The 27,810-nt window shown below is 37.9% G+C and overlaps 4 protein-coding genes across 9 annotated transcripts in view; 2 read left to right on the forward strand and 2 right to left on the reverse strand.

Annotated features, from left to right (window-relative positions):
- Positions 1 to 42: 42 nt before the first annotated feature.
- Positions 43 to 4,412, reverse strand: gtf2f1 (general transcription factor IIF, polypeptide 1). Of its 3 annotated transcripts, none has more exons than XM_077618317.1 (14): positions 4,271 to 4,412; positions 3,310 to 3,355; positions 3,111 to 3,157; positions 2,846 to 2,918; positions 2,490 to 2,683; positions 2,228 to 2,398; positions 1,943 to 2,142; positions 1,712 to 1,856; positions 1,502 to 1,560; positions 1,294 to 1,425; positions 1,083 to 1,156; positions 833 to 974; positions 618 to 756; positions 43 to 532 (listed from the first exon to the last, which is right to left on the reverse strand). In XM_077618317.1, exons 2-14 carry the CDS (start codon positions 3,322 to 3,324, stop codon positions 328 to 330), a joined length of 1,596 nt encoding a protein of 531 aa, XP_077474443.1. In that variant the 5' UTR covers positions 3,325 to 3,355; positions 4,271 to 4,412; the 3' UTR covers positions 43 to 327. The 3 variants fall into 3 exon arrangements, with proteins under 3 accessions (XP_077474443.1, XP_077474444.1, XP_077474442.1); XM_077618318.1 differs by lacking the exon at positions 4,271 to 4,412 and adding an exon at positions 3,541 to 3,699 and having other exon boundaries at positions 1,502 to 1,557; XM_077618316.1 differs by lacking the exon at positions 4,271 to 4,412 and adding an exon at positions 3,541 to 3,699.
- Positions 4,413 to 4,439: 27 nt separating this feature from the next.
- On the reverse strand, positions 4,440 to 10,099 carry LOC144088087 (ubiquitin carboxyl-terminal hydrolase 37-like). 4 transcript variants are annotated; one of them, XM_077618313.1, is made up of 13 exons: positions 8,468 to 8,645; positions 8,150 to 8,228; positions 7,834 to 8,075; positions 7,331 to 7,397; positions 6,878 to 7,065; positions 5,881 to 6,012; positions 5,673 to 5,796; positions 5,460 to 5,611; positions 5,241 to 5,343; positions 5,099 to 5,175; positions 4,852 to 4,960; positions 4,722 to 4,782; positions 4,440 to 4,609 (listed from the first exon to the last, which is right to left on the reverse strand). In XM_077618313.1, the coding sequence occupies exons 1-13, from the start codon at positions 8,536 to 8,538 to the stop codon at positions 4,446 to 4,448; spliced, it is 1,569 nt and encodes a 522-aa protein (XP_077474439.1). In that variant the 5' UTR covers positions 8,539 to 8,645; the 3' UTR covers positions 4,440 to 4,445. The 4 variants fall into 4 exon arrangements, with proteins under 4 accessions (XP_077474439.1, XP_077474440.1, XP_077474438.1 ...); XM_077618314.1 differs by lacking the exon at positions 8,468 to 8,645 and adding an exon at positions 9,946 to 10,099 and having other exon boundaries at positions 5,673 to 6,012; XM_077618312.1 differs by having other exon boundaries at positions 5,673 to 6,012.
- Positions 9,849 to 15,761, forward strand: LOC144088285 (uncharacterized). The gene is made up of 21 exons (XM_077618611.1): positions 9,849 to 10,233; positions 10,308 to 10,439; positions 10,535 to 10,681; positions 10,767 to 10,892; positions 10,984 to 11,127; positions 11,621 to 11,767; positions 11,859 to 12,005; positions 12,071 to 12,108; positions 12,246 to 12,326; positions 12,687 to 12,716; positions 12,791 to 12,953; positions 13,048 to 13,161; positions 13,515 to 13,690; positions 13,782 to 13,970; positions 14,045 to 14,248; positions 14,321 to 14,562; positions 14,660 to 14,726; positions 14,836 to 14,927; positions 15,106 to 15,265; positions 15,429 to 15,488; positions 15,687 to 15,761. Exons 1-21 carry the CDS (start codon positions 9,849 to 9,851, stop codon positions 15,744 to 15,746), a joined length of 2,904 nt encoding a protein of 967 aa, XP_077474737.1. The 3' UTR covers positions 15,747 to 15,761.
- An 895-nt stretch (positions 15,762 to 16,656) lies between these two features.
- elfn2b (extracellular leucine-rich repeat and fibronectin type III domain containing 2b) overlaps positions 16,657 to 27,810 on the forward strand; it is a 44,629-nt gene continuing 33,475 nt past the window's right edge. The window contains exons 1-2 of the mRNA XM_077619366.1: positions 16,657 to 16,880; positions 20,680 to 20,804. The gene's annotated coding sequence lies outside the window, so the exon portion shown is untranslated. The remainder of the gene's footprint in view (positions 16,881 to 20,679; positions 20,805 to 27,810) is intronic.

Genomic DNA, 27,810 nt, shown 5'->3' on the forward strand with positions numbered 1-27,810 from the left:
GGCTACATCTGAAACACTTGGTGGAAAGGAAAAACAAATGTGGTTGTTTTGGTTTTTTATTAGAAAACATTCTACTTAATGCATTTAGAATGTCCAAATTCCTGTGTTAAATCATTCAGTGCCACTGGCAATGCAGTTCTTTTCACTTGACTGCTGTGAATTTACATGATTTTTTTTAATTAGTTGACAATTTCATTTGGAGCAGTTCAAAACTATATCTAGATGAAATTATTTACTTCCCACCATTCCCCACCGTCCTTGTTGATTCTACCAATTCTCGAGAGCACAGGACTTGTCCTCAAAACGGTCATGGCAACCTATCCTATCTCATTCCGTGAGATAAAAATGCATTTTATCATTAACGTTTTTCCGCTCTGGATTGAGACGTTTCAGAATTTGAGCCAAGACGTTGACAGTCTTCTCACTGCTCAGTCCTGTGCGCTTGGTCTGAAATTTCTTTAGCAGGTCTTTGGTGGTCATCGGTTTCCGGATAAGGTAGCGACGTACCGCTTCTTCTGTTAGTTGCACATCACTGTCGGATGAAAGATTGAAAACATCAGACACATGATTAAAAAATACAAAGGCAGATGTATAAAGAATGCGCGATAACACGGTACCTGGAACTGGGAGTAGATTTTCCTGATGGCGGTTGAGGTGTACTCTTTCCAGAGGGAGCAGGACTCTGACTGCTGGGGTCCATTTTGAGCCTTTTGGCAGCAGGGGAGTCTGTTCCTGGAACTTGTGGCTGTCTTTTGCCTGTTGGGAAATTAGACTGGATTCGTACCAGATATGCTACCAGTTGATTATAAGAAGTATGAGTGTGTGCGTGCACCTTGCTCTAGCTTGCTGGCAGCAGCACGTAGTGTGTTGGATGTTGCGGCAGGGTCTATGGATGGCGTCCCTGGTCGGCTGCCAGTTCTGGAGCTTCCGGCAGAGCCACGTCCAGCAGCACGTTTCGGAGGAGTACGCTTCTTCTACAAAAGGAAAATGTTTACAGTGACATTTAGCTTATTCAATTCAATTTATGTAATGATCTAGTTTTTAAAACCAGAACGATCACTTCATTATTCCCACTTACTGACCGCCATAAACAAAGCAGAAGCCGTTTCTCCCTCAATATCACTGTCGTCTGAGCTGTCCGATTCACCGCTACTGTCTGTCAAACACAAAGCCACACGATAGAAAGATTAATCATATAAAATGATACTGCAAGTTTTATTATTTGGGGTATTGTTTGGTTCATTTTTTTCCTTGACAGGATTTTGCCTTTGTCACCCACTATCAGGTCTGTACCTTTTTTTTTCTTCTTTTCTGTCGGTGCCTGTGTTTTCTTTCCTTCCTCCTCTTCTTCCTCCTCCTTTGCTTCCTCCTCATTCTGTTTCTCCTCTTCACTCTCTTCCTCGCTTTCTGAGGCCTCATCGATCCCTGTAAAGTAAAGACATATTTCAGCACATCATATGAATCATCTCAATGATGGACAATCATAATAGACTGGTTTGACCTTTAGGAAGGTCTTCTCCTTTGCTGGGCTTTCCTTTATCAGGTTCTTCCTCTGAACTGCTTATAAAAGACAAGACAAAGGACCATGCATGGATAGACCGAGTGGACAAACATCTGCTCTCTTTGTGAGAATGCGCTTCGTGCATAAAAATTGCATGTTTTATTGGTTTTAATGGGAAAAAAAAGGAAAGCACAGTGCCTCGAATCTGACCTGCTTTCATCCGACATGTAATCCACCTCCAGACCCTCTTGGTCACCATCATCACTGTCTTCCAAGGCATCCTTCTCATTACTCTTCTTCTTCTTCTTTGATTTTCCTTTAGCGGTTTGATTCTTTTTGGCCTTGCCTTCTCCATCTAAAAGCAAAGCAGGGAAAGGTGTATGTTTTCCTCAAATGAGGTGCTCCATTTGGGCAAACATATCCCAGTGCGCACTTCCCCACCTTCGCCACTATTGTCACTATCTTCACTGCTCATTTCAAAGTCATCTTCCAGATCATGGATGCGCAGTTCACCCCCTCGACCGCCACCCTTTTTCTTCTTTGTTGATTTCTCATTCTCCTCCTCTTCCTCATCACCCTGCGTTTGCTCACGCAGGCGTCTCTGTAGCATGATGCTGAAGTGATTCACTACCTTGTTCCTCCTGTGTACATAATAGAGTATATATTGAGCAAACCATGTGAAACATGGGTGTCTTTTCCTATTTTCTAATTTTTCCCTTCTCTCACCTGCCCCACTCCTCTTCGGCCTCCTCCGCAGTAAGAGTTCTATGTTTCGCCACTGGGGTAAAGTTGTACCAGCCATGAACAGGGAAGGCTTCAAATGCACCATCTGGACACTGAGTGAAGATGTAGTAGGACGCATTTTCTGTGACGCCCCCTTTCTTCAGGCCTTTGAACCTTATTTAAAGAGAGAGATTGTAATTTGCTTATCGATTTATATAGGTAAACAATGAAAGAGGAAACACGATTTAGATAGAGAGTATCGCACCTTTTGCCTGCCTTCCCGTTGACTTTTAGAATCCAAGGCTGGTCCTCTACTTTGAACTCACGTGTTACAATGCCATACTTCTTCCGTCGCGCTTCCTCACGCTGCTTTTTGCCAAACTCGCTACCAGCTGCCCCATCTGGTGTCTCTTCGTCGCCATATATCTTCCGAGCACTCATGTCTCTCTCCATTCGAGCCTGACGGAAAGGAGTTCAGATGTCAAGTATTCAAAAAATGTTGTGTATTTTAGATTTTCTTTCTTGTAAACGACTATTGCAACAAAAATTCTTTCAATACCATCAGCTTATACCGTTTTAATCTTAACAGTGTTAATGCGGGAAAACACTGACTACATTTACCTGTGTCCACGTTGAACAGTTGACTTTATCTCCAGCGTTAAAAGCCATTATGTTGTATTTCTTGCTCGTATTTCTATCGGTGAAAAAACAGTAACATCATTTTAAAAAACATGTATTTAAAGTAATATACTACGTATAAGGTCAATCTGGTTGTCTCAGCAGTCAGACAAAGTTGATGGACAAAAAATTCAGTGAAATCCATAAATAAAATCGGCACAATTCAGATTTTTTTTCTTCAAAATACAATATGAATTTTACAACTCACTTAGGAACTCGTACAGTATATTCAGTGCCTGAAGAACTGCTACTCCCCTGCAATATAAACAGCAATTTTCTTAAAGTAATCCATCGCTCTCATGCCCCCAATAAAGCATCTTATCAGTTATATAGTAAAAAAGCAATAATTAAAATGATCAAAGCCCCCTTATTGCAAGTAAACATTATTTCTCCAAGCAATTACTTACCAGTGACGCCATCATTTGTTTTGACTGCGAGTCCAATAAATGAACACTAGAAAAAGACAAGATTACGCATGGTTAATAGTATAACATTTACCATACTAAGAGAATAGTTCTATCATAACAAGCATGATTGTATGCATCATCTACACAAGAAACAGACTCTAAATAATATGCAATACTACCGCGGATGGGTGACGCCAGTTAATGAACAATACTAACTAAATGTGCACTTACGTTATACTTAAGAGGAAATGTGGGTAGGAAATTTAGAGATCTGCAATATGAATTGTCAAAGATGCGTTTGTTTATAAGAGAACAATTTTGCGGCGCACACGCTTTGGTCCGTCTGAGTTTATTGTAGTGTGGAAACACGCAAAATAAAGGTTCCGCGATTTTTGCTCACGTGATTGGTAGTATTTGCTTGTCTGGTAGTACGTATATATATAGAAACATTGAGTGCCAAATATGATTAAAATGTGGCAATTAAAAAAGACCAAAATTATTCTGGACTATGTTTTAGCTACAGCAAAAAGGTTAAAACAATCGCAAATAAGAATCAGAATGTTTCACGTCATGATCCTGCTTAAAATAAATAGTAAGCAACTCTCCTGATTTATTTAAGTGTTTTAATGCCGGTCTCTCTATATTTTATCACTTTAATGCCTAAAAATTAAGGCAATATATATTTTTTTGTTGCATTGCTTATTTCTCAGTGATTTTTTTCTGTAGAGCAGAGACAAAAAGTAACACACTTATGTCTAAGAATAGCTCACCAGTGATGCTAAAATTTAAATAATTTTAAGTATGTTTTTTTAAATTCAATTCCATACATTTTTTTCAAAGAATTGAACATATTCAATGCCAATAGTTTTTTGAATCCAATTTCCCCCCCAAATAATGCATTATAGATATTAACTAAATTTAGACAAATTACTGCCACTTTCAAGAGAAGGACTTGACTGACCTTCATATAGAGTGAGAGCTTTGGAAGCAAGTTGCTGGAGAGCTGTGTGAATACTCATCTTGTGGGATCACAAGCAATTCACTGACATTGTAGCCGTCTCATTTGGCTACTCGTCTCTTGTCTCCCGAAGGATCAGAGTCCCTGTCACTACTACAGTATTGGGCAACATGACCTTCTACTCAAGCCTTCTGTAAAAAAGGACATAAGCAGTAGTTTGCCGCTTCTCGCATACAGAGGCCAAACTTGTTTCTTGGACATCTAAGTCATTGTAGGTAAACCAGCGATCTGTCAGCTCATTATCTTCCATAGCTGGATCCACTCCATCAGTGATATAATGTCCTAAAAAGAAATGGAATATTAGCCCATTTTATACCATTTATAAGAGCTAAATGCTGTTGATTTTGACAGTAAGAACGAAACAAGCATAATTATCCCAAATAGATTATCTTACCACTGCTTGTTGTAAAGCCACTATGATTGATGATGCTCACCAAACTATAGCAGGTATAACCCTGTGAAAAATCGATCATATGAATGTGTATGAAATGTCTCTGATTTGTTGTTTTAAAATATAACTTTACCTGTTTGGATGGAAGCACCAGGTTCTTGGAAAGTTGTACAGCCCACTGGATCTTTATCGACCCAAACACTGAAAAAAACACAAAGCGCTTCAGGTGCAAGACCAGCACTCTGTTTGGGGGGTATAGAAGAATCAAATTAAGTAGTGTGATTGCTAGAATAATGTACATATGCATCAGTTATGGGGATGTCAGAGGTTCAGAGTTCCAGATGTGAAATCATTCTAGAGATGGATAAAATGTGTCTCACCTTGGGAGGCTAATAAAGGAAGAGTTCTGCAATGATGTAGTAGAACCACACTCACATTTATACTCCACCTGTGTCTTCTGTACAAAACACAAAGACAAGATTAGACAAGTCTTTGGATATTTTAAGTGTAGTCTTGGCTTACCTTCAGATAATTATGAAGCATTTCTTTCACTGTTCCAAAACCAGGTAGCAGGTCTAAGGACAGGTTTGTAAATTCTTCCTCTCTTGTAAATGTATAGTTACAGCTAAAGAATACAATGAAAAAAAGCTGTGAGATGTTTTTTTTTAGTTTATTAGGGATACATTGAAAAAGAATATCTTTACAGTGTTTGGAAGAAGTTGATTATTTTTGTAGTGGTACCTCAAACACATCCTAATGTTCTGCATCTTGAATACAAAGTGCTCTTCCACAGGACACTTATAAGTCTTTCCCATTTTGATAGCCAGCTTCTGCTGTACTGTGTTCAGATTTCTTATTTGATTAAGTACAGAAGTCAGGAACTCATGGGCATCCTGCGAATACAAGCACAGATAAATTCTTCAAGCTGGAAAAAAAAATCAGAAATAACTTTACTTTTTGGCAGAAATCCTGAAACTCTGGCACTAAGAGGGATACTGCGTTCTTAAATGAGTAAAGGCAGTTGATTTTTTTATGAATATTACTCGAACTGTGACATGCTCTGATGTTCATGAATGATCTGGAAAGGGCAAAACATATTTGTGTGAGTTGAGAGTATGTCATAAGAATCAAATATAGACTAGTATGAGGTTTGATACGTGACCTTATTAGTGTAGCATCAGGATTTAAACTCCAGATTGATTCCTGACAGCTGATATCTTCAACAAAATCCTTTAAAGTCAGAAGGCTTTGGAGGCTGGCGTTCATGTAGCAGATCTGTGCTGGGTTGGGAAACCTAATGGACAAGAAATTCAAAACGTGAACACAGTCAAAACATTCATCATTTTCCAATGGACCTCTTTTTGTAGGATGTGTATGCAATGTACACACCATCATTGTTGACCATTGTTTTTTCGTTTAACCAGTGAAGTTTACTTATGACGAAGAGAAAATAGCCTGGAGTAATATTAAGACACTTTTCAATGGGGCATTTTGTGTTATTTTACCCCAAGTCAGCTATATGGAAACAGTTTTGTCAAACACTAACAGTGATCAAAGTTATGGACTACTAAGAGAAAAAAAACTATAAAACTACGTATCTATATATCACATGTGTCAAAGTCGCGGCCCGGGGGGCAAATCTGGCCCGCCGCATCATTTTGTGTGGCCCGGGAAAGTAAATCAAGAGTGCCGACTTTCTGTTTTAGGATCAAATTAAAATGAAGAGTATAGATGTATATTAAATTTCCTAATTTTCCCCCTTTTAAATCAATAATTGTAATTTTTTAATCCATTTTTTCTGTTATTTTAGTTCAAAATTCATTTTGTAAAATCTAAAAATATATTTACAAAAAGCTGAAATAAAAATTGTTTTAGATCTATAAAAAACTGAATATTCAGGGATTTTAATCCAGTTCTTTTAATCCATTTATTTAAAAAAAATCTAAATATTATATCTAAAATGGTCCGGCCCACATGAAATCAAGTTGACGTTAACGTGGCCCACGAACCAACCCGAGTCTGACACCCCTGATCTTAATGAATGAAAATAGCTGGCTGATATTAGAGGGATGTTTCTTGGTGCATTCTAATAAGCACTTAAAAGGTATCGGTACCTTTGGATAAATAGCCCTGGTATTGATATTATTATAAAGACTTACCCAAGTAATTTGAACCGCTTAAGACTGGGGGACTTAATGGATGAAGATGCAATCCATTCATTGTATTTTTTCTTCAGTTTTTTACAACTGGCAAGACAATCGAGCCCCAAAGTGCTGTCTGGGTTAGAAGAGGTGCAGTTCTGTCTTAAATTGCACAGTTCCATCGATTTTGGGCCCACTTGACATCTCTGTGGCAAGAAATAAAAACGGATTAATCCACGTGAGGCTTCACTTTCACCCACTCAGTGGCCACTCTGCTATAGGGACAGATTTGAATTATCTTCTGCTGGATTGAAGGGTTATGCTGGATTTCCCAGGATTCAGCAAATAAACAGATCCTCAAGTTTGATATTCAATCAGAATCACACTTATTAAACATTTATGTCAAAACACATTACATTTGTCATCAATAGTGGGAGTCAGTTTATATTAACGGCCCAACATTAAACTTACCTTGAGCCACCGCAACCAATTTGACTTCTTTTTGTTAGTGGGAATGAGGTCACCTTGCACAAAATCCCTGTTGATGAAAAAGCCTTTTTGTGAACATTGTTTCTAACACCTTACCGCCTTCAGTCATATAATACTTCGTTTTTTTTATTGTAGCGTTGCATGTAATGTGCTTCATCTTAATCTTATTCTCCTCGCCTATTCACTTCTGTACTCCCTATACACACTTTTACTATCCTGAAATTTTCCCAAAAATGTATGCCTTGCCTTGCAAATAGATGGATTTTTTTCCCAGAAATTAAAAAAAAAGTCCCATTCATTTCCTATGGCACAAAAAATTCTAAACCTTCCCATTCTTTTTTTCAGGATATGCACATGAATCCAACTTCAATATATTTACCAAACATTTAACATATTTTCAATTCTTTACATTTCAAAATGTCCAAATTTTATATGAAATTTTCTAAAACCTACATTTCAAATTAATGGAATTGTGACAGACTTACTTGCTTTTTTCTTCAATAGGTTTTTGGATGTTGGCTGTATTCTCTTTTGGTCCCCAATTTGTATTTTCCTGTTCCAGGTCTGGGTGACATGGGGCACCTGTGGTTTTGTTATTTTCTTGAAAGGACACATGTAGTACTTTCTTTTTCACTAAGAGGCTTTCACTCTCTTTCACCATGTTCAATGAAGAGGTGGTGTGCCTCTGCGGTCGAGGGCTGTGTGTTTCAGGAAAGACACTGAATTTCTGTAGGAATAAAAACAATAATGCTTGATCACTGAATAGTACACTGTGACAACAATGTGATTAATCAAACTGACCATGCAGCACGGCCACCACCGAAATATCTTACACTTGTGTTGTGGCCTTGTAGCAGGTTTTACGTCCGAGCCATTTGAACTACAAGCAAAAAAAAGCCATGGGTATGATGACAATTGGGCTTTTGTTGAGTCAATGATGATGACAAAGCCTATGTCTGATTATTATCTTAGAAATTGGTCTGTATTCGGTGAACAGTCAAGGGTCAACCTTAAGCCCTGGGTCATTTATACCAAGAGGCTTTATATAACCACTATAAAACGGTGATATTTCAGCCTTCTTCATGAGAAATTCAAGATAAAAATGTATAATTTGATCACCTCTTGGATGATATCGTGCCCTTGCTGTCATGTGTATCCACTTGGACATCGGACACATTCTTCTGAACCATCTTTGTAAATCATGGCCATTGATGTGCATATTGGCTGCACATGCTGTGTTCACATAAATGAACACAAAGGTTGAGGTGACAGTCTTTCGTACAAACGTTCCTAGATTCTCAGTGCATTCTAAGGGAGGAAATTACATAATCCTCTCAGTTTTGTCATATGAGAACTGGTCATAAATGACATCATGTTATTTTTAAAACATCAGAGCTGATACATCATTAGCATCAGGAGGAATGTTACATGGATTTAAAACCTATAAGTAAATGGGTATGGTAAAATATTAGATGCAACTTCAGTTTGAGGAAATGCAGTTAACTAAAACTATCAATAAAAATCACCATAACCATGGTATTATCAAATAAACATCTGTTTTCTGTACCACTTGTCATCATTGTTGTCAACATTGTAAAGAAGAATGGTGTTAATATACGACTCAATCCTACTCTTCGTATCTGGTCTATAACTTGCCTGTCTTAAATCCCAAACAGAAACAGCACATTTGCATAGTCTTTTGCATTAAGGCAAGACATTGAGAACACAACTTTTTGAAAACCTCTCTTGTATTTTTGCGTTGGAGAGATTTGCATGTTTTCTTGTCATCATGAAATGCTGCGTTCTAAGACTTCTCCTGGGTAAGTTTATGCAAGATAAATATTATTATTTCACTACTTTCAGAAACTTTAGGATAACAAAGTGAATTAACTACTCCATTAACTGTGTGGGTTTGTGGTATGAAAATGCAGAACAAAATGAAACATATTGCAAAACATCAAAAATAATACTTCAATGACATTAATCCGTAAAAAAACAATGTTTCCTCATTATGTATAGTAATGAGGAAAGTTTAATTCCAGGAGTGTGTATGTTCTCTGTAAATGTCTTTAAATAACAGATGCCACCCCAAAAACAATAATATTAAGGATTTAGTTGTTTTTTTCTTGTGAATATCTCTGCAGTATAATGAGGTCACAAACCAAACAATGTTTTGTTTCGTTTTTTTTTGTACTTTACAAGATCCATGTGTTAATAACATTGTAACATTTTGTTATTTTAATATGTATCTCTTACTGTGTCAATTTAAAAATGCACATAATAATTTTCACACTAAAAGTTTGTGTATTATTTATTTTCTATTGAGATAATCTGTTTTTTTTCTCCAAGGATCATTTTTCATCATTGGACATTCTGCCTATCCTCCTGGTAGGTGGAAAAATACTTTATTATTTTTTATTATTCACTACTAATACTATTTATGCTATTCTATACTTACTTTATTCACAAAGTAATGACATGCACCCATCATAATATCTAAATGCCTTCTCATGCAGGGTCCTGTGACAACTACATCAATGTTACTGAATCCTATCGCAATACAGCCTTTACATCTTCTTCCTTCTCTGGCTACTCACATGATGATAATCACCTTACAAGTCAGTGGTCACGCTTTACTGGGATTGGTGGAGACAGAATAATTACAGGCTGCCAATCAGGACCTCGTGGTGGTTTTTCGTTACCTATTTATTTGTCATTTGGATATCCTCCTGAGAAATCTGACACGGCCACAACAGGATTGGCGTATGCTAATAATGGAGCTTGTAATAATTATGCAATAACAATGGAAGTGGTGCTCTGTCCAGGAGAATTCTACATCCATAAACCGACAGCTCACCCTGTTGGCAGTTCTGGATTTGTTACCTGTAAGAACCCACGTGCAATATGATGACTTAATTTGTGATTTTTGTTATTTGATGACTTTCATGTGTTTTTTAAGACCATTCTTTGTGTAGAAATGATTCTTGTGGACCACTTGCGCAGTGTAACGCTGATGGAGGGTGCACTTGTGTAACTGGGTATGAATTACTCCCAGATCATCTGCCGACAAATATTTCCTATGGGTGTACTGGTAATTACGTGCATCCAAACACCCCCTCGCTACTTTTGAGTACAGTAAGATGCTCAGTTGACGTTCTTATACCTTTTCTACATCTCTCTAAATAGATATAGACGAGTGTACGACAAATCCAACTGTTTGCGGTCCTAATTCTGATTGTAACAACACAGTTGGAGCATACACTTGTAGCTGTCTCGTTGGATTCAATGCTGCAAACCAAAAACAGCCCCCTGGAAAAGACAATGAATGCACAGGTATTGTTCTGATTGTGTTTTAATACCAGGATGTTATGCCTTACAGGCTAATCCTTTTTTATGTTTGTTTTTTGCCACCTGAAAGATATTGATGAGTGTCTTATAAACCCATGTGGTGACGATGGGACATGCATAAATACAGCGGGAAGTTTTGAATGTCAATGCAATGAAGGTTACCAAAATGGGAATGACACCTCTCCAATTTGCCAAGGTATGTTCTTATTATTATTATTATTGTGTGGGAATTAGGGAAATTCCACCCTGATCAGACGTGTTCACATCTCTGCTTGTTTCATTGTCAGATATTGATGAATGCATGGATTCCATGCTGTGTGGTCCCCACTCTGAATGCAGCAACATACCTGGTCTTTATACCTGTGAATGCCAAGTGGGTTTCTCTCCAACTAATCCAGACCAGTCACCGGATGACCAAAACAACTGTCTTGGTAAACCTTCACTTTGTGGAAAAGCAACACTCCACTAAATTCAAGTGAAATTCACTATTCATATGCATCTCCAGACTAGGTAGTGTTTATCAACTAATCCTATAGACCAGTGCCAGGACAGTTTTTATTTGGTCCTCCCACAGTTTCTAGCTATTATTAAAATTAAACACCATACAATACAAGATCAGGTAAAGAGCACTTTAAATGGGACTTTAATTCATGGGGCAAAACCTTTAAGCACTCATTTTAGGTGAAAAAGTGATGAACATAAACTCCTCAAGTTGTGAAAATACAATATTTCAAAATATATACTTTTCAAAAAGGTGGGTATTGTCATTTTTAGGGAGACCCCTGCCTACACCTTCACTATACCTAGGCCATGTCGTTACTCAGGGTTGTTTTGTTTAAGTATAATTTGGAGAAGCTGTTTTTTTCACAGATAACCAGGCAGTTTTTATGGTAACTGAAAAATGTTGTCATTTCTGCTCCTCAGATATTGATGAGTGTAATGAAGATGCAACAGTTTGTGGTCCGGTTTCTAACTGCACAAACACGTTGGGCTCATATATTTGTACCTGCTTCAATGGATATCATCTGAATAACCCAGAAGTGATTGCAAGCGATGTCAATCCTTGCTCAGGTATGATTTATCAAATCTAGAGGCAGTGACCCTGAATATGCATTTGGCTGTATTTATCTTTTTAATTATTTTTCTTTTTGTCTTTGTGTAGATATTAATGAGTGTAGTGAGATGCCGGGTATATGTGGTTATCAAACCATTTGTACCAATGCACTTGGGACATTCTATTGTTCCTGTCCAGATAGTTTTTACCCTTCAACTGGGATTATATGGATTACTGGAGTCTCTTTTTGTAAAAGTATGTGTAAAATACACTATAATGTGGTATGTATTTATTTAATAATAATTTCTATAATTCCACAGGCCTTCAAGATATTCTCAATGAGATACATCCTGCAGCAGTGAGTTATGTTTTAAATGGGTCATACTGTATATTCCAAGCCTAATCTTGAATGATATAAACACAGCAAAATCCAATGCATTAAATCAGATATATAGTTTAAAGTTAAATGAATTAATGTGGTTGTATTTGTTACAGGGCCAAACAAAAGAAAGAATATTTCTTGACAACATGGACCAACAACTTCTAAACAATACAGAAATCCTTTTACCAGTGCCAGTCAGTACCTATAAATTATCTTCTATTTTTTAATGTTGTGCCTTTAAAACAATTTTACCATTATAATGAATTATTAAAATTAATATAAATATACATTTTTATAATCTAGAAATGTGTTGATGTATTTTTTTGGGCCTTTCTTTGTTTAAAACAAAAACAAGGCATCCATATTTGTACTGTAGATAACACATTTAATCAGTGGTTTAGTTGGAAATACTTACACTAATGAACCTCATTAGAAAAGAGAAACTTCATAATGTGCTCATTCAAACAAAGAATAACATTTGTACTATGATTTCATCATAACTTTTCATGATATTGATGACTCATACTCTCTCACTGTTTTGATTCACTCTCCAGACAGTAGAAAACAGCTTTTCAGCATCTATGGTATTAGTTATACAATTATATATGCTTATCTTTTTAATGGACACACCTAAAATTGCATTAAATATGTGCTAAAGGAGGTGTCGGGTGTTGGACCACGGGTCAGGAATATCAAGGTGAGCAGTGAAGGAGATGGAGAGACGGGAAGTAAGATTCTTGCCATTTCAGACCTTCTCATAAGTGCCATGGTGTCACCAGATCAGAATAAAACAAAAATTATTTTGAACAGTTCGGCAGTAGGTAAGATATTTTCACCTGTTGTATGTAATCTTGAATGCCACATGGATTCTGTAATATTGCAGTGGAATTAATTTATTACAAATCTTGTGTGTAGTGTTTACCCTTGAGACTTTTGTGCCTGGGAGTATTAATGAAAGTGGTTCTCAGCTTTTTGTGAATGAAAACATCATGGACATTAACCTCAAAAGTCTGGCAAAAAACGACAACGGTGAGAATTTAAAAACAATTTTAAAAGAATTTAAATAATTCTATGAATGTTTCATGCAATTTTAGGGAAAATATTTTTTTAATCATTTGTGACAGTATGTCTGGATGCAAATCATGCCAGAAATTCTACTAGTGATTATGAAAATGAATAAAAATATATGTCATAAATACACATTATTGATTTTCAATGTTCGTCATTGAAGAACAGTGTTTCTTCATTAGGCACTATTTGATTGTGTGGTCAAAATTCTTTATCTGTTGATTCCAGAACATAGGTTTTCATGTTTATTCTTCACCAAATAAATTATCTATACTTGAGTTGTTTGACCTGTGCTTCATTGTGGAATCCACCAGGTTCAGTTGCGGTGGCCTTTATGACGCTGACAGGTATGGAGAGTCTTCTCAGTCATCAATACTTTGAAACTGAGAACAAGACAGAGATGTACTCGGATGTTATCACTGCAGTCTTACCATCAGAGAACAGCACCAATCTCACTGAACCTGTTAACTTCACTCTTCAACACAAGAGGGTTCCATGTCTCATTTTAAAACACCTTTTTTACTATCCACTATACAATGTTTACTAACTTGTAGCGCACTTCCTAATCCTGATTTGATCAGATATTACCTGAATCTGGTGTGGTGACTTGTGTGTACTGGGAAGGCAAAACAGAAGAGATGGACAAAGAAGGAACTGAAACAATGAAATGGTCAGTAAATGGATGCTGGGTTGCATATTCAAATGAGAACTTCACCGTGTGTAGCTGCTCTCATCTCTCCACATTTGCCCTAATCCTTCAAATTGGCGAGGTATATCTATTTTTTGCTAACTCTAAACAAATGCGTGTATTTGTTTATTACTGACAGGGTGTTCTTTTTCTCAGCCTCCACCAGAGGATTCATTTTTAGAATGGATGAATAGAATCTGTGTCACTGTTGGCCTTTTTTTCTTTGCCTTGGCCATCCTCACCTTTCTGCTATGTAGCTGGAACCCCAAAATCAACAATACGGCACGTTTTCATTTGTGTCTCAGCCTTTCTTTATCCCATCTCCTGCTGCTGTGGAATGACAGATATTTTGAAGATGAGGTACACCAACAACAGGTTTGGTTGCTTATCAACAACAACCAATGAGTACTCACTCTCCTAATGTTTCCACAGCTGGCTTGCACCGTCATAGCTGGTCTTCTTCACTTCTTAGTAGTTGCAAGCTTTGTGTGGATGCTGTTGGAAGCCGTGCAGCTTTACCTGCTGGTCCGTAAACTCTCCAGAGTGCAGGTGATCCAAAGAGATGGTCTTCCTAGGCTCTTGCTCTACTTAATTGGCTACGGTGTTCCGTTTGTGAATGTGGGTGTCTCTGCACTGGTGTACTCTGATGGATATGGAGCCACCAATTCAAAAGAGTGAGTCACCGAAACATCAATATGCACATGTTTTTATTAATGAGTAATATGTACAGAATTATACAGGCATATATGAGAATATGGGCTTGACTTTCAGCTGCTGGTTGTCGCTAAACCAAAACTTCAGGTGGGCTGCATCAGGGCCCATCATTGCTGTCCTTGCAGTGAGTAGCTTATAGAGTTGATTTTTAATCATAGTCGTGGGGCTCAAAATAAAATAGCTCGAGATAAAACCGATCTTAAAATTTATGGTGACTATGCCTTTTCTGCCAGCTCAATATAATCTTGTTTTGTGCTACTTTGTGGAGTCTGAGACCTACTTTGATTGACATGAGAAGTGATGTCTCTCAATCCGCAGACACAAGGTACGTTGCATTTTTTGCTCTTTTTTTAATAGTGATTAAGATTCAAAACAATCAGAGTGGTGAGTAACTGTAATAATGCATTTTTGAGACTTGATCTTGTTTTGAATCTCATTAAATCATTTTATTTGAACAGACTGTAATCTGAAAATGACAATAATGACTTCATGCCTCAATATAGGTTGATTATTTTTAAAATTGTGGCCCAGTTTGCCATATTGGGTTGTGCTTGGATTATTGGACTATACCAAAGCAACCTTTTCTTCCATGTCCTCTTCATTCTTCTCAACTCCCAGCAAGGGACCTTGCTGTACATGGTGCACTGTGTCCTCAACAAAGAGGTCAGACCCTACTAATTACTACCAATAACATTAAAAAAAAAATCTACACAATCCATATTTCTTATACAAATTTGCTTTATATAGGCTCACATTCAAGACAGTGTCATAGAACTCTTAAATGTAGAATTGCAACAGACTAATTCAATTACCATGCCCTGTCCAGATTAGAGAGGAGTACAAGAAATGGTTGAGATGTTTATTTAACAAGAAACAAGAAGATATGGTGAGTATACTATATCTGTATTTCCTTTTTTTGTGAATGTTCAGAAATTAATTGAGAAGCACTGTAATCTCTGAATGTAAAGAGCTGGTAGTGTTTCAACAATATGCCTTGCTAATGATTAGAGAACCACTGCTAGTTTTGCAGTACAATTATCTGAGGGTACATTTAAAATTAATGTGGACATTGTTCTTTCAACAGGGAGATGTACAGTCAGTGTCAGAGGATTTAGACAAGACTGACGACAATGTTAAAGACTGAAGATTTAGACTACGTAGAACACCTCATAACTGAACTGCATGTTAGTGTGAACCTCTCGTGTTCACTTCTATTCAATAAAACATTCCAAAATTGAATTATCATTTCCTTCACACTGTGAATGTAATAGACAGTAAATAACCTCAGGTGTGCCACATAGAATTTTTTTTATCTTTCTAAATATGTCAAGTTGTCTAGGGTGAAAAGCCAAAGACTTTTGCATTATTTGTTTACAAACACAACAGTGTGCCTGTCTAAAAGAAACACGCGCTTCATAATGTAAAACATGCAAGCCTCAGGTGACATTTCCCTTCTAAACTAAGAATATCTTACTTTACAAGACAAATTGAACGGACAGGCAAAGCACTATCGCGCTAAGACTGAATACATTTGCCTACAATGATGTCTGATAGAAGATAGACTTTTAATTACTTGAGTTTCACTGTACTAATCCACCAAGAAATTATTATGAGGATGTCAGCAGGCTATATGAACGCACACATAGTATTGTATGTGTGTCATTCTTGTTTGATTAAACTTCAATCATGAAAGAGACCCCATTTTGCTGTTTGTGTCTATCACAGAGTGGCTAAAGTAATTATTGCATGGCAGTTCTGAAGAAAAAAAATGTATTTGCTTTAGTAATGGTGACTAAATTAGAATTTTCTGAGTGAATATTACATTATGTCGTGAAAATAACCATAGTTTTAAATATTTTTGAGGGGATTTGAATAGAAACGGAATACTACACACAACATTTTGATAGTAATGTAGATTTTCTTTTATATTATAATCCCAAATCCCTTGAGACAGTTTAATTTTCCTATTCAAAACCCATCAGTAAGGTTGGTGTAATTTGCACTATTTGTCGTTAGGTGTCAGACGAGAGCTGGAAAAACTAGAGTCGGTTTGATTTATTGAGCGTCTGATTCACATGTTGGTCTTAGTAGCTCTTAAACCTCGACAATAACTCTGGTAGTTTTACACACCTGTAACACATTGCTCCCGTCAGGCAACATTATCGCCCAGTATCGATTGTCAGTTGTGGCATCATCTTCTGGGACAAGTTATCATTCTTTATATTCTCTGCATTCCATATCTCATTTGTTTTTGAGAAAGCGCAAATTGATCTGACAGGTGAGTAGACTTTGCAATCAAATGATTTTTTTGCATTTTAGTACTAGTGATGGTCGTTTAGACGACATCTCTATTTTGCAGTAATCCAAACAGAATGACAGAAAAATAAAGCCAAATTGTGCATGCATTAGTATATCAGGGAAACTTTGAACATATTATAAATCAGTGGCTTCTAAATCAGTCCTCAAGGCTAGTTGTAGTTCCTGTTTTTTGTTTGTTTGGTTCCACCGTTACTGCTAAAACAAAGCAACACCTGACTCCAATTAACTGATTACCCTTGTTAAACACCAGATTGGTGAAAATGTGCTCTTATTTGATTGGAATGAAACCCTGTACCCATTTTTGCCCTTTGTGGAATGGTTTGGAAACCCCTGTTCTAAATGATGATGAAGAGTTTGATGCCTATTGATCCATAACATCACATTAACATTTTTTTTAAATTTTTATCTTCACTGATCATTTACCCAACACCCTTAGCATTGGCCAATATAGATTTTTAAGGTGAGGCATCAGTGTACTTTTCCCCTTAACTCCACCAAAACAATATATATGTGTGGGAGTTGTTTGCTGTTTGTAAATGTAATTGTGTTGGTCATTTCTCTTGTGGCCAATAGATATCAGCTGAAACAATCATTAAACCATTGAAATACTATGTCGAGGACCTTACGCAGACAGAAGGACGCTGTACCATCCTCGATAATGATGTAAATGCATTAATTAAATTGATTTCTAGACTATTTCAGATCGTTTAAAGCCTACAGTGGACATTCATAAATGAAATGCATTTAACATTTTCACCAAGCTCAGAATCTGTCTGCCTGTGCCCGGGTCAAATTCACCAAAATTGCATTAGAGCACCTGCTTTTGCCAACTATTTAATTGACCCTCATTAGACGAAACTCAAGTATTGGATTGCTTAAAACCTTTGGCTGAGGCTACTTTCAAAATCCACACATATTGTATATTTGCAAAGGATACATAATGATGTAAACGGACCTTAAACTGCCTTGAGACAGACACACTTTGACTGTACTTGAGTGTTCTGACAGATGGTGGACGGCAGCCATGGCAGCAGGTTACAGACCATAGCAGCTTCAGCACAAACATTGTCCAGACACATTTGAAAACTCTCAATAAGCATTCATGACAATCGTAAGCCTGACATTGACATGAAGCAAGTGCAGTGTTGGTATCTACGTGTCTCTTCGCTTCTCTTCACAATATTACGCCCGGTAACCATGGAAACACACTAAGCACAAGAGTCGTGAGACCAGTCTGCCGCGATGCCTCGCGTGGTAAACAATCCTGCACTCAAGTGAACATACAAGGAATCGAATTTGAAAATTATATACAGTTTCTATACAAAAGGTGGGCAGTAGGCAACAAGCTTGAGCTTGTGTAATGTTTTTTTTTTCTTTCTTTTTTTTAGACTAGAGTTTAATAACCGTAACAGCGAGGCACTTACATTGAACGTGAATAAATCATTGGGGCATTCATTCGTTTTCCATATTGCTCATCCTCACAAGGGTCGTAGGGGGTGCTGAAGCCTATCCCTGTCAACTATGGGCACCAGGTGGAAGACACCCTGAATTGGTCGCCAGCCATACACATCGTTAAGGCAGTCACATTTTTTTTTTGTGTGCTAAACATATCAAAACTCCAAAGCAATTTTCAAGTGTAGTAGTAGTTCTCTTTGCCAAAGCTAAACAGGACAATGTTTGTTCTGCAATGTTTACCTCATATAAACAGTCCCTAAGACTGACCTCTAAATGATAAAAACAAATAAAACTGGCCAACATTTGTGGCAGAGAGAACAAGAAATCTCTAAGTTTATTTTTTATCTTTTATCTTATTATTTTGTCTGTGTTAAAGGTTGTCTCCCTATATGTTCCCTGTTATAACCTGCAGACTATTTAAGGGTCAAGGGTGTTTCATTTATGTATTTATTTTTTACCCGGAGAAAACCCAATGCAAGTCCCGAAAGAACAAAATTCCACACAGGTGGACTGACCTGGATTTGAACCCAGGTCCCCCACTGTGAGACCGACACGCTAACCACTCAGTCGCTAGGCCGCCCCTCATTTGGACTTTTCATCTTACGATACTGGTCCCAAATACCAATAAAGCAAGGAATACACTGCACTAAATGCAGATTGGATGGTTAAAAGATGAATTTACAAGTGCTATTTGGATGGTGTGTAGATCTGTATTTTCTCAAAGTGTCGGTCATCCAGTTCGGGCTTGCAGTAATAAATGATCGTTGTGGCAAGAAATGAAATCTTGGCTATTATGTCACATATATGAGACAGACATACAATGTTGCCTATTGTGCACAGAACCACTTAGCACCTCATCACACATGACCACTCTTCTTCCCAGAAGCAGCAATAGATAACAGCTTTGTCGAGCATCATGCCAAGACAAGCCTTTGTGCCATTGCTTCACACTTGAAGCACTGATAATGAGAAAATATTAATGAGAGTTTGGGTACTGCGTCAGTTTCCGGAGCAAATAATCTTCTAGGGGAAGAGAAAAAAAGGCGAGATGGCGCAAAGGAGAGTTAATGAGCTGTTTGCACGTGCCTCCGCGCGTGCACTCCTGCTGCTGTAAGCGAGACTAAAGGGAGTGAGAAATGAGGACGAGGGAGTGTTAATTGAGTATGATCGCACCTTCACTATATTTCTTTCCGTCAGTCTGGATAGTGGCTCAACTAAGACAACCTTACTGCACATCATTCTCCTTTTACTTATAGCTGTTTACACATGGGTGTACTATGAGGAATCATCAGGTATGCTGTGTGAAATGATCCAACTTCAGTTTGCCATTCAAAAAAGATAGCAAACATATTGGTGTCATCAGTTTCAAATTATTTCTGTTATGATTGTGGTTTAATATTTTTAGACAAGGTTTTGGTGATTTTGTGGACAGATGCAAATCTACATTTTAGAAAAGTGGCAAAATGCATTGGATCGACAGTGAACACTGGCAACCAATTAGTAAGCGTTGTTCCATTCCCTTTAACAGTGGCTTGTTTTTTTGGTGCTGTTCACTGTTTCCGTTACAGAATGAGTAAATTGTGCTTAGTGAAAAGTTAACTTGTTACGAGTACTGGGCAGATCACCTGTTTACTTGCGTTGTTGTTTGTCTACACCTATTTTTCTTTTTTAATTTAAATTTTGAATTCTTTGCGTAACCAGGTAAAGACACTAAAACACGTGCAATGCAGATTAAGGTTTGACTGAATTAAATGCATGGCCATCACTGTTTGAGAATACATTACCCTTTAGTACTATAAGGGGATATCTGGCACAAAGAAAAACGATGACATACATAACACTTTATGGTGTGGAAATAAAGTAAGGCATTAAGGCCTCAAGTTCCTGACAAGAAATTAAAATGTTAGGATTACTAAATTTTGGGTGTGTAACCTTACTCCGTGTAGTTTGTATGTTCTACTTTGGTTTGTGTGGGAATCCAAGTTGGTTTTAGAGTCAATAATATGTTGATGAGGCAACTCTCTATCATAAATTCCACCACTGCATAGAAAAGCCACATTTTTTCTTGCCAGCTGTATCAAAACTGAGCATCATTATCTAGTGAAAAGCAGATTTACTGCCGCAAGCCTGATTTTGGAGCTTATTAGATTGTGCAAGAGTGCCTAATGCATACACATGTTCTTATTAGACAAATATTACTACACATTTTAAATATAAATAGAAATTAAGGCATAGATGCAACACAACTCAACTGCACTTGCCAAATGAAAATTACTCTCTCTCCCTCTCTCTCACTCTCTCAGTCTCTCAGTCCTTCTCTACCACCGCGCTGCTGCTACTGCTTAGCCTTCGACGACACGGTGGATGAGAAAAAGAATCATCTCCCCCCTTTTTGGACCAACAGTTTGGAGAGGAAACAATTAAACAGGTGCAGTACTCAATTCTACCCTCTTATAATATCAACCCCGTTTTGCCTTTTGAAGTGATATACTACAGTCTTGCAAAGATGGATATTGTGTGAGAGATATTGCGCATGCACTTGTGACTTCTCTCTCTGCTGGCTTGAACTGTCTTCTCATAATATTTGGCTTTTTTTCCACCCTGATGCACAGCAATGTAGGTTCAGTGTTGAGCATCGGAATAGTCTTGATGACTACTCCGTGCGGGATTGTTCTTTTTTCTTTCACATAGTTGTTTTGGTGCAGCACAAAGCAGTTTCAGTGTGTGGAATTAAACTGTATGGTGAAAATGGGCATTGATTTAAAGTGAAGAAATGAATGAGTCTGGTGCGGTGGGGTGGAATGGGCGGTCTCGAAGGGGGGTGCTTTGCAGCGAAAGAAAGATTGGACAGGCTGCGCCATGGACAGATGTGTGAGAGGGATTTAGAGTCGTGGGAGGAATCACGCAGGGGATAAAACAGGCAGAATGAGTATGCATGTGCGTGTACGTGTTTGCGGTTGAACGTCCCGGCTCAACGGCAGTGTTGATGTACACGCGCTCACATACGTGCACGGACACTCACTTCACCTGCAATGAACGCTTGGGTGTCAGCTGCTTTGAGCACCCTGTGCCTGCTGTGTGCGACCGTGTGCCTGTGAGTGAATGAGCGATCGGAAGTAGGAGAGAAGGAGAGAGACAGAGTATGAGAGATTCCTGACACTGGCAGCAACAGTGTCCGGTGCTCACGGATACCGCCCACGCATTTTGGATGCTCAGGCCAGCAAGAGGATCTCGTGCCCGTCAGTAACTGGGAATGAAAGGAGCTCGTCTAAGATGGTTTAAATCGCACCATCATGGCTTGTATGTTGTAGATGAATTCATGGTGTGAATGGAGCGCGGTGGGCAACTTCAGCACCCTGGATAGCGTAGTTTGCTGAGCCAGCATGTTGGCGGGTTGTGAACCCCTCCCTCATGCTGAGGAGATTGCATGCTTGATTATGCACATGCATGCTTGATCAGATTAGAGCAAACACATTCTGATCACATTAGTCATTTGGGGGAGGGGGAGGGACACAAAAACATGTATTTATAGTTCAACATGCAGCAGTCCAACCAAGGTATTATGGATTTTTCATTAGGTACACTGACACATTCTGAGGAGATTTAAGATATTGTACAGCAGCAACAATCTTGCTTCTACACACATATTTAGGCCTATTTTAATAAATGTGATTACTGATTTACCGGATCTTGTTGCAGAAGGCAGGTAGGGATTTGCAGTCGTGCCCATTCACTGAGGGGGGAATGTTATTGCCAATATCTGGTATATGTGTGATGTGAGCCACTAGTGACCAGTTCGGGCCGTAGGCATTTTTTAGATCAAAGTTTAACGCAATAGACGGCAGCTAACTGCAACCCTACATTTAAAAAAATACAAAAAAAGTTTTAAAAAAATACAAAATATGTGTGTGTGTATGTGTGTGTTTGTGTGTAAATATATCTTTCTATATCTCCTGAATGTTTTTTGAGAATTTGTTGTTGGATCCCCACTTTATGTTTTTCATTAGTAGAATATTTCATACTTGGCAGAAGATTTTTTCCAGCAGGTAGTTTTTCTTTGCTCAACAGGTTAACACTAAATCCTAAAGCCATCTCACCTGCAGCCTTAATGAGGCCTTTCATGGATGAATAGTCAATTATTGTAGGTGTAGTGGGTTAGATAAACAAAAATATCATACTATTTTGCCATTATTGCAAACAGTGTGGTTACAGATAATGCATTTTTAGAACATAAACCTAAGACACGATGTTAAGGTTATTGTTCATTTGAGCTTTGCCATTGGGTATCATTGAAGGTATATTTACATCTATTAACGGAGTGTTTCAGTGGAATACTATTGAAATCGAAACAATCTTTCAAAGCTGCTCTGGCTAGGTCTCTGGTGTTTTCAATTGCTCCTTCAGTAGAGATTAAACCTTTATATTATTGATAGTTTTCAATGCAACTCTGAATAATTAAAACAGCACCGCTGGGGTTTTGACTTCTACAGAAAGGGAGGTGATGACAATTTTGAAGCTATAAAAGGAAAACTAGTCATTTGTCTTGGCAAGGTTCAAACAAAAGAGGCATTTCTCAATAGGACATCCACTCTGATCAATAGTCAATAGTTTGTACGTGAGCCTCGGTATGAATACGCTCTATGGAGTTTTATAGTGTTGTAAATTTCTCTCACTGCAGTCAATAATGAAATCCCTCCCTAAGACCTTTGTCGTCCACACTGCTATCAATCTTTGGTCACAACCACTTGAATTAGGAAATGAAAGTAAAGCTGCCCTGGCCCCACATATTTATAGTTTATTTTAGTTATTTTTGTTCTTTATACAACCTATATGTCTCAATGTATTTATTACGTAGCAGAATTCTTCCTCCATAATATTGATGCTATCGATGTACACTTATTATACTGAAATAATAATTTAAATCCCCTATCAGTGGTGTAGCGGCTGCAGAAATGGGGGTATGGAGGGAAATCCGTAAAAACGCAAGTGACCCGAATAATGACCACCTATCTTGCAAGCCCACTGCCTTGTTTCTCTGTAATCTTGAGTTCATCAGAACTGTATTGAACTATGTTGGTCATAATTCAGAAAATTCATCGCACTGTGTTTGGTGGAGCTCCTAAGAGCTGATGGATGTTGTGCAGCTGTGAAAAAAAGCACAATATTGGAGCAAACCCCAAGACTAAGTGAGGATGGTGTTTATTGAGCCACATAATAACAAGGGGAAAAAGTATCTTTTTTTATGACAAATGAAATCCTAAAGGCAGAAGGAGTTTGCTGTGCTTATTTACACTGGCATGCATCAAAGCACTTCAAGGCAAAATGTATTGTTAAGGCTGTTATTTATTTGTCTTCTTAGCAGAGCTCTGTTAAATCTAGTCTTTGTTTATATCTTTGGTGAAAATTACGATACCGTAGTTACTTACAAAACCAGTCGATAACCACTGTAATCCTTTTTATGTAATCTGGCATTTCTTTATTGCGCTTTTTTTCATGTAGGTATTAGGCATGTAGTTGGGCTTTAATTCATTATTTTTACTTATTTTGTACATTTTCATTCTGGTCATAGTATGTGCTACTGATTTCATAAATGTAAAATTGCAAAATGGGGTAAAAGAAACAAGATATTGGCTGCCACAATTTGCTAATCTTCTGTAAAGGTCCTGATTTGATCGAAATCTTTTCTAGTTGGAATAGGTTAAGCGACAGAGCCATTAGTGTAGTTAAAGCATCATGACCTCAACAGTTAGCGAGGCCAACACACTTTGGGCTTTGGTGGCCGAATGAATTTATGTAGGTGCGTCAGGTCAATTGAATTATGGAGCACATTTGGTTGGTCATTAGAGCTATTACAGGGCATGTGATTAGTCAGGTTAAGAAAAGCCACTCAATTACCTGCCGCTACAGATTCATTTTATCATTGCTACTTTTTCTATTCATACAAATCATGCCATGACTGTTAAAAAGAAGTTTACACTCTTGTTTTTACCGTTTTTAATTAAAAAAAGATCATTCATTTGAAAACATGAATCTATTTATGCTTAATTTTTAATTCTTTTAATTCAGACTTAAATCGCATCCAAATTCAAAGATGTGTATTTTTTTTCTGCAATGGGTGCACCAAAATCGATTGTGTTTGACCTTTGGGGTTGTATTGTACATCATATTAATAATAATAGTGTTAGTAATAAAAATAGTTCAGTGTTATGATAACAATTTCAACTGGACCTTCCACTAAAGTAAACTCAGTCTTTATCAACAGCAGACTTGAAATGAAGAGATCAGTAAAGTTGGAACTTCAAATATTGTCTCTTGCCTCCCTTTGAGGAGTTTGTATTTCCTGGTTGTGTCATTTAATACAACAATATGATTCCAAATCATTAACTCTTTATAGTACTGCATTTTCTCTGATACTGGTTGAGAGCCAGTTTAAGATGCCTCCAACCTCGAACACAATTTTTTTTGCCATAGATTCCACCCTGATCATGATCTGGTGAGGACAAGCAGTGAAGAAAAAGAATATATGCCCAAGATGCTAGCCTTGGTGCGCATTATGTAATTCTTCTGATCCCGTATTCAACAGGGCTGCTTGGCCCACCTCCGCTAGCTTCACATTCCAAGGCACAACCTTCTTATTGATTTCTGTATCCACCAAGAGGGATTATGCAAAGATCCTAAGAAGGATAACCCTTGGGAAGCGTTCACACTTACTCCTCCACATGTCATCCTGGTCCGAAGCACACTGCGTTCACTTTTAGCCTACCAGCTGTTGCAGTGCAATCGATACCACCACCGTGTTTCACAACTCGAATCGTTCCCTCGACGCCAGGAGCCTGTGGTAGATCCCCCTCAGGCCAGAGGCGGAGTCAAGGTTGACAATGGTTCGCTGATGAGATTTTAGAAGGGAAGACAGTCACAACTTGTCATGAGACTATGTCGTGCTGTTTTAGTTGCTTTGCTGCAGGCTTTAAACACAGGGATGAGAGAAGAGCCACCATCAAATGTGGAAAATTCTCTTTGTCAATGTGCCAAATTGCTATGATAGAGGCAGTCTTTGTGTAAAAGCCATGTAGACGTAGTACTGGCCACCAGCAGTATTAATACGGGTTGAAACAAAGATGCCGAGAAACACAAAAGGTTTGGCTCACTTGAGCAGCCGTCTCAGATTTGAAAGATTACAAGTTCAATTTTGAATCCCTCTGCGGTTCGGTTGAAATATCATCGAGCAAGAGGTGAATGTCGTTAACATTTTCCCCATGGCAACATATGGCATCATTATGTGTGAATAGGTGAATTAAGCGGCACTGTTTGAGGTGCTTTATAAATGTAGAGCATTTACTATGACCTAACTGGAACCCCTTAAATGTCAGCTGCTGTGGATGCCTGTTACAGAAATGCCCTCTTGCTATGGCGGAAGATTTGTGTCCTTATTACTCAGTCCAAACAAAAAGGTGCTTAAGGTGCAAAATGTAATTTACCCACTTAAAAAAACTTTTCAATCAAAGAAAGGAAAGTCTTAATACTTGCTTGTTTTCATTTTCCACCTTTTGTAAGTTGTGCATTTGAAACAGTCTTTTATATATAATGTGAAAGCCCGGCAAAGTGTCCACAATACACACAATTTCCACGCTGTCTAAAAGTATCTAAGTTAAAATGTGCACTCAATGCAGAAAACCCAGTCACATGGAGAGGAACCCCGATAAATACTGCATGTACTAGACAAGCTGTTATCAGAGAAGGGAAAGGGTGCTTATCTGCGTATGTTTGATGTAAGGCGTTGGCTTTCCTTTGGCAACTCAGAGAAACAAGGGTTCACATAGTGTGTGAATGCGAGTGTTCTGGTGCATGGACACCCAGATTATCTTTTGCAAACAAAGAAATCCGTCACATACTGTACCTGGAAAATTCCAGTCCTTATGGTTTCTGGCTAGAAGAGACACAATGAAAAAACATGTAGATAAACATATATAGAATGAGATACTATAAAGAAAGACACACAGTTATCACCAGGTCATTTAATTAATAACGTCACGTTTTCTAATGCATATACAGTAATCGATGCAAAAGTGAGCATGTCTCCATACGATGCAAGTGCGGCTCATTTAAAGGGAATGAGAGGAACTATGTAGATTTGAATTGACTATGTTCATTCCCACAACAGTGCAAACTTTGTACAAAATGGCAAAATCCGATCTAAACGGCTTGAGGAAAAGGCAAATGATCTTTTCTTCCAACGTTCTATCTTTCAGGCTCTGAGTAAAGAGCACTGCAGTACTGCCATTTACTAATCATATAGAAATGTTGACCAGTCATCCACTCATATCATAATAACCGTTTACTCTGTAAAATTGATAGGAAAATATACATCACCTCTTATTTGTCATTGTTTACTGTATGTGAGTGTGAACTATTTGCATGTTTACTAGGGACCATCTGTCACCTTGTATGCTTTCTGCCAACAACCCGAAAAACCTGCCGCTGCTTTTAACAATCCACCACCAACCTCAATTAAAAATATTTCAAATACTTCAGTGCAGGTAAAACATGGCGGTGAATAAATGAGGGGACATGCAAATATAAGGGCAAGTGATTGACATTTATGGCTCCAGCACTGTAATACTAAAATCTCGATGATAATGAAAGGGCAGGCACATTGAGCAATGAAGATGTATACGGAAAGACATCCATTTCTACAATGCTTCATTCCAATGAAAATATTTGTAGTTCTTCAAACTCACACATGCACAGACACACTTGCGTACAAAGTGGATTTTGGAATAATGCCTTGTTTTTTCTCTACTGGCCTAGATTCATATGGCATCTGTGCTGCACAATCATTTCTCACTCTCACACACACTCACTCTATCTCTATCTGTTGTTATCACTCTGATCTTTCACTCATTTGTGAATACACACTCAATCACACGCATAAGCACACACCTCGTCCAGTCATTTTTTCTTTTCTTCTCTCAAGCCATCCTTGACTCTACAGATCAGAGTGCTAAGATGAGGTTATAAATATTTTAGCTATGCATGTGCACTTTTATAAGCAGATAGTGTATGTTATCTAGTCTGTGTGTGTGTGTGTCTGTAAGTGTGTCTTGGAACACTTTGCCGAGGATGTGTCGGCGTGTCCTACTGAAGCATCTGTTTGCATTTTAATGTGTGACACTGCCTTCAGAAACGGAATGTCTGCCCTAAAATCCCTGAAGACATTCATTGAATCCGTACATTTATTTTTAGGGAGACTAACCCAAAGCCTTTCACTTGACCTAAATTTTAATTGTAGCGCATTTGTAATATTGTTCTGAAAATGATTCACTACAGAGTAGAGGAATAAATGCTTTCACATCTGCCTCAAAATCAGGAGACTCATGTTAGACCTGTGCGGATTGCATATTTAAGCCCAATTTCTTAAAACATGCCAGGTATGG

This window comes from Stigmatopora argus, chromosome 14 (assembly GCF_051989625.1).
Source record: "Stigmatopora argus isolate UIUO_Sarg chromosome 14, RoL_Sarg_1.0, whole genome shotgun sequence".
NCBI classification, from domain to species: Eukaryota; Metazoa; Chordata; class Actinopteri; order Syngnathiformes; family Syngnathidae; genus Stigmatopora; species Stigmatopora argus.

What these genes read in the sequence shown, in the direction of transcription:
- LOC144088087 (XM_077618312.1), bottom strand. Translation starts at nt 8,538, where the DNA reads ATGGTTCAGAAGAATGTGTCCGATGTCCAAGTGGATACACATGACAGC. An exon ending in CCTATTGAAGAAAAAAGCAA is followed by an intron (nt 7,398 to 7,833) that starts GTAAGTCTGTCA and finishes TTTCATCAACAG; the next exon opens with GGATTTTGTGCAAGGTGACC. An exon ending in ATTGGTTGCGGTGGCTCAAG is followed by an intron (nt 7,066 to 7,330) that starts GTAAGTTTAATG and finishes TTCTTGCCACAG; the next exon opens with AGATGTCAAGTGGGCCCAAA.
- LOC144088285 (XM_077618611.1), top strand. Translation starts at nt 9,849, where the DNA reads ATGCCTTCTCATGCAGGGTCCTGTGACAACTACATCAATGTTACTGAA. An exon ending in CGATGTCAATCCTTGCTCAG is followed by an intron (nt 11,768 to 11,858) that starts GTATGATTTATC and finishes GTCTTTGTGTAG; the next exon opens with ATATTAATGAGTGTAGTGAG. An exon ending in ATGAGATACATCCTGCAGCA is followed by an intron (nt 12,109 to 12,245) that starts GTGAGTTATGTT and finishes TATTTGTTACAG; the next exon opens with GGCCAAACAAAAGAAAGAAT.
- gtf2f1 (XM_077618317.1), bottom strand. An exon ending in AGAAAAGAAGAAAAAAAAAG is followed by an intron (nt 1,157 to 1,293) that starts GTACAGACCTGA and finishes TGTGTTTGACAG; the next exon opens with ACAGTAGCGGTGAATCGGAC. An exon ending in AAATCTACTCCCAGTTCCAG is followed by an intron (nt 533 to 617) that starts GTACCGTGTTAT and finishes TTCATCCGACAG; the next exon opens with TGATGTGCAACTAACAGAAG.